Source organism: Pseudomyrmex gracilis, unplaced genomic scaffold (assembly GCF_002006095.1).
Source record: "Pseudomyrmex gracilis isolate BER0280 unplaced genomic scaffold, ASM200609v1 scaffold_319, whole genome shotgun sequence".
NCBI classification, from domain to species: Eukaryota; Metazoa; Arthropoda; class Insecta; order Hymenoptera; family Formicidae; genus Pseudomyrmex; species Pseudomyrmex gracilis.
This window is the reverse complement of record NW_018020903.1, coordinates 74,124-82,626: the sequence shown is the minus strand read 5'-3', so window position 1 is coordinate 82,626 and position 8,503 is coordinate 74,124. Positions and strand designations below refer to the sequence as shown.

General features: G+C 35.2%; 1 protein-coding gene across 4 annotated transcripts in view; it reads left to right on the top strand.

The window, feature by feature from the left end:
* LOC109860042 (constitutive coactivator of PPAR-gamma-like protein 1 homolog) overlaps positions 1 to 2,991 on the top strand; it is a 12,011-nt gene extending 9,020 nt beyond the window's left edge. For 3 of the 4 annotated variants that reach the window (XM_020438886.1, XM_020438887.1, XM_020438885.1), the window contains 3 exons: positions 796 to 924; positions 1,102 to 1,199; positions 1,591 to 2,991. In XM_020438886.1, the coding sequence (XP_020294475.1) occupies positions 796 to 924; positions 1,102 to 1,199; positions 1,591 to 1,732 (369 nt within the window). In that variant the 3' untranslated portion in view covers positions 1,733 to 2,991. The remainder of the gene's footprint in view (positions 1 to 795; positions 925 to 1,101; positions 1,200 to 1,590) is intronic. The other variant, XM_020438888.1, reaches the window with a different exon arrangement.
* The last annotated feature ends 5,512 nt before the right edge of the window (positions 2,992 to 8,503 follow it).

Below are 8,503 nucleotides of genomic sequence, written 5' to 3'. Positions count from 1 at the left end.
ATATATATATATATATATATATACATATAACATTATAAATTTATAATTGTTTTGACGCGTAAATTAACTACAATTTTATAATAATTTACACGTTAAAAAAAAATATAAACACATTTCTCGCGCGTACATGCAGTTTGGTTCTCAAAGTCTCAATTCTCGACATAATATATTTTTCAATTTGCTAATACAATTTACGATCGATGAACACAATTATTATTTTTTTTAATTTGTTCCCGACGAGATTAGGCACTTCGGAATACTTTGCTATATTTTTTTAGTTTTAAAGTAGATAAATGAAAACGCATGTCGGTTGTTTTCTTTGAGAAAGGGGGAGGGAGTTTTTAACAAAAAAAAAGAGGTAAGTATTCACGTTTTCGTGAACCAAAAAAAAAAAAGAAACGTCAGACAATTATGTAACAGAGGGGTGGACAAGAAACGTGGACTCGGTCTGCGTTTCAAAGCAAGCAAGTTCTTCTTCTTCGGGATGTGAGAATCGCTTCGTTCATGTTAATAGATTACACATGATCGAACACGCGGCGTTTCTGCGAAATTCCATCCGCGTACGCGGCGTTCTCCTGCGAACAAAAATACGTTTATCGCGTTGTTTGCGATGTAAATTTTGTACAATTTTACTTAATTAACTTTTTAGGAATTTTTGTTTTTTTTTTAACCTTTAGAAGAATTAAAAACATGCAAACATACAAAAACTCGCTGCGCGTCAAATAAAATTTGATTTTTTTTTTGACACAACAGATTTGACATGTGTTACAGTTGAAGTGAAATCTTTTTTCGTAGGTAACGTCTATCGGCGGGCTTAAATACGGTCTTCCTCGTGGTATTCCATTAGCACGACCAACATTTCAAACACGCGGAGTGAATCGTGTGCCCACTACCGCCGGACGTGGAAAGAAAACTCAAATGAAGGTAAACGAGATATTAATCTTTTGAGAAAAAAACGTTTGGTTGAGAACAAAAAAAAAAAAACAAAAAAAAAACAGAAAGAAAAAAAAAAGAAAAAAAAGAATTTATATCGCGGGAATCGAATCCGGAAACAGAGTTCTTGCTTTGCTGGACGAACTGTGTATCTTTATCACTGTTTAGGTGACCACTAAAAAGAAAGCTCCTCTCAAAAAGAACAAAGAAATCGAAAAGAAAGATAGCAAAAATCGTATCACTATAGACGGAATCACCGATTATAAGTAAGTGTTTTAAGTGTTTCCCGCACATTTGAAACCCAATGTTGTAAATCAAGTATATGATATATATATATATATTATATATATATATATATATCGATGTGTCGATTAATTTGTGCGAACAACTCTCTTTTGCAAATTTTTCGATTTCGCAAACGTAACGTACGACTCCACGTACATGTTTGAGTAATTTTTTTTTGTTTTTTGAATCATAATACTTTGACTTGCGTGCATACGACAAAATTCAAACACTTTTCTTTTCTTTTTTTTTTTTTTTTTTTTTTTTTTTTTTTTTTTTTTTTTTTTTTTTTTTTTTTTTTTTTAAATAACCAGACAGGAAAATTTAATCGCATTTAACTGTAATGTCTATTATGTGATGCGCTCTCTATTTTAGCGAGACTCAAACTGATCAAAACGAAGTTCATAAACACAAAGACGCGCTGCCCGCGACAGGGCAGTTCGATGACGCAGTGGAAAACGGAAAGGGCATGGAGAAGGGGCAAGGCGATGCGCCACTCATTACCACAGAAAATTAGATATCGTTATGCACACAGTTACACATACACACGTTCCACACATACACACATACACATACACACACACACACACACGACACAGACGAATTTTCAAAAAGAAATGACTATTACTCCCGGATTGTGACTCAAGACTGCTAAGAATCTTACTTATATGTTTTGAACGATTACGCACAGGTAACATTCGAGTGTGGCTGCCGGTGAACAAAATAATTGCGCGAGTTTTTTTTTCCGATCTAAATTTGAAAAACTGCTTTTCAAAATTGAAAACAATTCTCTTCTGTGTGTATTACCAAAATTAAACCATTTCGCGAATTTCTCATTTTATTTTTCAATTATCTCATTTATATTTCTCATTTATTTTTCAATTATCTCATTTATATTTCTCATTTATTTTTCAATTCAATCTTTCGAACCGATCCATAGAAATTTTTGTGATTAAAGTTTTCGAGATGTGATCGAAATTGCATTCCAAATTTCAATCTTTTCCAAAAAAAAAAAAAAAGATTCGATTTATTTGTCATTTTGAGATACAAGATCGTAATTGCAAATTTCGAAAAAACGATGAAATAATTTAATTAATTTGTCATTTCGAGAAATGATCGAAATTGCAAATGTCGATCTTTTCGGAAAAAATGATGAAACAATTTTATTTCGAGATATAATCGAAATTGCGAATTTCGATCTTTTCCAAAATAATGATAAAACAATTTGATTGATTTGTCGTTTCGAGATATTATTTAAGATATAATCGAAATTGGATTGCAAATTTCGGTCTTTTCCGATATGAAAAACTGATGAAAAAAAAATTCGATTAATTTGTCATTCCGATGAGTTCGGACGAGAAATTGGCAGACGGTCGCGCGAATGTTACGTGCGCAATGGTTCCAAAGCTCTTACGGGGCCAAATATTGCACTAATGATAGGAGAGACATAAAAAAAGAAAATCTTCGGCTCAACGGCGCCCCCCGGGTGTGATCCCCGGGACACCGTTGGAGAGTGGAAGATTTCACCACGTTCGTGACATGTACGCGATTTTTTTCAATGTCGTCACTGCCAAAACGTACCATTTATGTAAGATAGAAAAGACAAAGAAAAATCGCGCTCGTACTAACTAAGGACGAAAAACAAAACAAAAAAAAAAAAAGAAAAAAAAATGCGCAGCGAGCGCTTGTCCGCGCTCGCCGATTATTTAAATGGAATAGAACTCGACTGATTAAAAGTACGCGTGCGCTAATTTTACTACTCGAGAAAAAAAAAAACAAACAAACAAGTCGTCTCAGCTGCTATAAGTATTTAATTCTTAAAAAGTGTGATTATTTTTTTTACACGAAAATATATATTTTCCGGTATTATATGAAATGCTCGCTGCGACCCGTCTCAGCGGCGACTTTTACCGAGATTCTGTCCGAGGAAGAAAGTAAAGAAAAACAAAAAAGAAAAAAGAAAAAAAAAAACAAACAAACAAACTAACTAAAGCCAACAAGGCTGTGAACATCAACGGACGTTGTTGAACAAATCGCCGTTTAACAAAACCGACACACACACACAAACACACAAATACAAAAACGCGCAGCGCGTTTTAACTGAGACTTTTGTAGATAGAAAAAAAATTTAATACACGCGCGCCGGACGGGACGCTGAGACGGTCGCCAGCACATGGAGACTGATGCTTTTCATATAGGTAAAATATATATTTATACACCACATATAAATATGATTTAGATTAGAGTTCCCGTATAAATATATATATATATTATATACATATATAAATATATATATTATACGTAAGTTGTGCCTGTGTGTATGATATGTGTACCTCCAAGTCTCCGGTTTGAGAGAAGTTGAGAGATAGTTGAAAGGGAGAGAGAGCGAGAGATGCGATTGTTGACCAAGAGCGCGGGAGGAATGAAAGTGCAAAGCGTACCACAATAATATGTACATAAATGTATGTTACGTCGTTGCGAACGCGTGTACACACGCACGCACGCGCGCACACACGCACACACACACACACACATACATACACACACGTGCGTGCGTGCGTGCGTGCGTGCGTGAGTGCGCGCGCGTTTGCGCGCAAATCTAGGTCATATATTTATTTGCTGTTGCGTTGGAGAAATGCGTGAATGCTAACTAATACCGAAATGACCGAAGTTGAGATTCGGAGAGCGTTTCTATTTTGAAAAGTCTGCGGCGTGCGCACGCGATTACACGCTTTTTCTTCACGTTAAATCATGCGGATTATATAGAAGCATTTTCTCACCCCTCCCCCCCGTCGAAAAGGGAGAGAGATATACACAGTTTAGCGACAGATTGAACGCTATCGTTGCTTTACTTGCCTCGTATATGATTTAACGCGAAGAAATAAAAATCAAATGTGTCACGGGACTTGAAATCTTGTCGACTTGAGATTTGCCGTAAGGACGCGCGCGTTTGAGAAGCAGGAGCGTTCGTTTGAAGAAAAAAAAAACAAAAAAAAAAGTCACGTCCTTACGGGAAGACTCATATTGTTTGGAAAAAAAAAAAAATATGCTACATTACGCGACACACGTGTTAGTTGGTTAAAAACTAAAAAAAAAAAAAAAAAAGAACGAAGCGTGATACAAAATGTTCTAAATGTTTTTTACGAAGATGTGTGTTTAGTTGAAACACAACAAAATGTTGATTCGATTTTTTATCGCCGAGTTTTGCGTCAATTTTGTATTTTCTAATATATTTTGTGCGTTTTTTCTTGTTCCGACACATACTGTATTAATATATAATATTAATATATTTAAAACGTGCGTTGTACACACCTCACATTTTTTGTTTTGTTAAAAAAAAAAACAGAGAAATTCATTAAAACCAACAAAAAAAACCAAAAAACAAAACTCCACAAAAAAAACCAAAAAAAAAAAAAAAAAACAAATTCCTATCGCGTTTGAGAAGCGATTTAAGCGCGTCTAATGTAGCGTATTTTGACACACTTGTGTAGCTCTTTGTTTAATTGTAAATAATAATGAACAGTTGCTTTAGAAATGACACACAGTGCGACTGATGACACGCTGTACATAACATGAGAATCTTAGAGAGGGCGCGTATTACGTGTTTATCGCGCATTGTGAAAAAAAAAAAAAAAAATAGAGAAGATGATTATGTTAAAAAAATATTTACTATTTATGCGTAGAACAGTCTCCGCAAAAGACTTTCTACCAAAGAGAGAGATCGGGAAGGAAAAAGAGAATTCTTTTTTATCGAGAGATGATGATGATGATGATGATGATGATGTGAAGTGAAGTAACAAGACGGGACGACGAAGAAAAACTGATGATTAATTAAGACGGGAGGAGCGCGCGCGCGTGCGCGCGGAGGATGGTTGATGCATCTTAAAGAGAGAGAGAGAGAGAGAGAGAAACCGTTTATTGAGATAATATAATGAGATATGATAAGATAAAATGTTATATTTTTGTAGATTTGTTATTGCGTAAAATGCATTAGGACAATGAGAAACTTTATATAATTTGAGTAAAATGACAGTTAACGAGCCTGAGAGCAGTTAAACGAGTAAGATCTTGTACGGGAGCGAGGGAGAGACAGAGAGGAGAGACTGTGCGAAGTGCTTTAGACGGCATGTTTAAGGAAGCGCGACATCCGCAGATAAGAAAAAAAAATAACAAAGGAAACGAGTTTCATGCTTTCCTTACATTTCTGAAGCTCTCGGTTTCAGCCCGCAGTTTCGCTCGCGGAAAACGCGAGAGAAAATAAAATAAAATAAAATAAAAACAAGGATAATATTGTGTGTACGTTGTAATAAACATTTAACAGAAGAAACGAAGAATCGAAACAATGTCAGCTTCAATGTGCGCCGAGCATGTGGAAAAAAAAAAAAAACAAACAAATTTTCGAACCACTTTGATACGCGATGCATACGATACGCGATCATCCATATTTGCTTGAAACAAAAAAAAAACAACCACGTTTGTCTCGACCGAACGTTCGCATAATGAAATATCATACGTTTCTGTCACGGATATATATATATATAAAACCACAAAAACAAACTATAGTTTTTCGAGTCATTCGCGAGAATCGTCTCATATGTATGTAAACGATCGATTAGCGTGCGATTACTTTGCGAAGCGATGCGAGTAAGTAAAACAAAAAAACAAAAAACAAAATACGACGATCGCTGCAGCCGGTATTCCTCTTTGTGAATGTAAATTTGAAAAATTGACAAATCTCGTTCGCGCAACGAACGATCGTACACACTTCACACACGTGACACACGCACACGCACACATACACACACACACACACGTACGCATACATGAATGACACACGCAAACTAAAAAAAAGAAAAAAGAAAAACAGACTGTCTTGAATCAGACGAAAAATACGAATTTACGAGAGTCGCAACAAAATGCCACTTTACGCTTTTACGTAAAGATAGATGATTTTCTTTCTGAGAAAACAAAAAAATATCGAACTCTTGATACATAATAAAAATAAATATATATTATACATATATAACTGAAATACAAAACAGAGACACAAATATATATATACATATATATATATATATATATAGACGCAATCGTCGATCAGTTGCCGCCGCACTGACACGCCGATATGACGAAAAATACAAAAACGATGAATAAAAAATAATTTAACGCAAAAAGAAGAAAAAAAACACAAAAACTCGAAGAGTAATACATGCAAAATGACAAAAAAAAAAGAAAGAAACAAACAAAATAAAGAATTCATTCAGAACACAACAGAGAAACGTCGAAGGAACGAGGAAATTTGCGCAAAACACGAACGACGTATAAAAAAAAAAAAAAAACAAACAAACAAACAAAAAAGAAAACGAGAAAAAGGAAAAAAAACAGGCGCGTTCGAACGTGCTTGCTTTTCGTTGTAACAAGTAGTAGAGAAGAGCGGGGCCCACAAAAAAATAAATAAATAAAACACTCGTCTATGATATAAATAAACCAGACACACGTTATTAACGCATTAAAAAGTTACAAGTAATCTATCGTATCTTACACGAAGAAGAGTTGAACGATTTGTAAAAAAAAAAAAAAAAAAAACGACTCTTGACGCATTAAGTGTGTTGCGAAACAAGGTAATGCAATTAATAACACGCAGAAAAAAAAAAACTAATCGTACGTAAAATACTAATCCTCCTCGTACCGATCTTTAACCGGATACGGACCGGATACGCGGCAAACGCGATGGATAGATTTGTCATCAGATCGACGTCCGAGAAAAAACGTAACAAAACGTTATGTTCGCGGGTCTTTTCTCGCGTTCGTCGATTTTTCGCAAATCGACCATTTCTTTTTTTTTTTCTTTGTTTTTCGACGCTTACGCTCTTTCACAGCACGAAGTAGCAATTGCAACACACACACACACACGCGCGCGCGTAGAAAACCCGTCGTTGAAAACGAAATTAATTCGCGCCCTGAATTGTTCGCGACGTTTATATCCCAAAAAAATCTTAATTTTGCTTTCGCTCCCCCTCCTCCTCCGAGTATTTTCGCTTTGCATTTTTTTTTGTTTCTTTCGTAGAATCTCAAGTCGAGAAAACCAAAATAATCATTTAATTTTAACAGTTTGTTTTAATTAATTGCTCTAGAAAAAAAGGGGAGAAGAAGATACGCGATTGTGTTGTTACTTTCATTTTTCTCAAAGTATGTATATTTCGCGTACGCTTCGGACGATAACGGGCGCGTTTGTGTTTCTCCTTTGATGATCCTTTCCCGTAACCATTTGCGAATGTAGAATCGATTTTTCATAGCGACGATCCGATAATTGTTTATTATAAAACAACGCGAGAAAGAGAGAGAGAGAAAAGAGAGAGAGACACAAAGGAAAGAGAAGGGAGTCGCGACCCGCGCGCTCGCCTGTGTTTGATAAATTTTTTAAGTTTCTCCTTTTCCAAACGTAGCTTTGCTTAACATACGTAAATAAACGAGATATAAAATAATTAAACGATAGCAAACGCGAAGTATAATGTAAAGTTAAAAAAATATAAAAAGTAAAAAACCAAAAAAAGAATTAAACACTTATCGATGTAGTTGAGAAACATAAAACTAAAAAGCAAAAAAAAAAAAAAACAAACAACGCGTGTGGGCCCCCGACACAACACACCTATATTCTTATTAAATATCACATAACGTATATATTCTGCTGTTATTATTATTATTATTCTTTTTTTTTTCATAGCTGAGAGAGAAAGAGAGAGAGAGAGAAAGAGAGGAAGCAGGAAATCCAATTTACACACGCGCGATACATATTGTATGTTTATTTTCTGTTTTTACTGTTTCGCCCCTCCCCTTTCTGTAATTTTGTTTTTTTCGATGAAGGAAAACTGTGACGCGAAATATATTTAAAAAATAAAAAAAAAAAATAAAAAAATGGCACGTACCTGTGTGAGTGTATTTGTGTGAGAGAGAGAGAGAGAGAGAAAAGAACGCAAAAACACGCTCTTCAAATTTTGCAACAAACGCGGAAAAACTAAACGACCGTTAATGACTCCTCGCTCGAGTCGATCCGCGAAGGAAAAACGGAAAGGAAGAGCCGAGAGGAGAACCGTTTGTTAATTCGAAAATTTTTAACACACGCGCCGAGCTAAGTTATTATTATTGCTAATTTTGATTGTTGATTTTTGAATCTCGGATAGAGAGTTAAGTCGGGTGCGAGTTGAACGAGTGGTTTTGGTCCACAAAAATTCCTTTTTTTTTTTCGGTTTTGTGTCGCGCGCGGATATATAAAAAAACGCGATGAAAA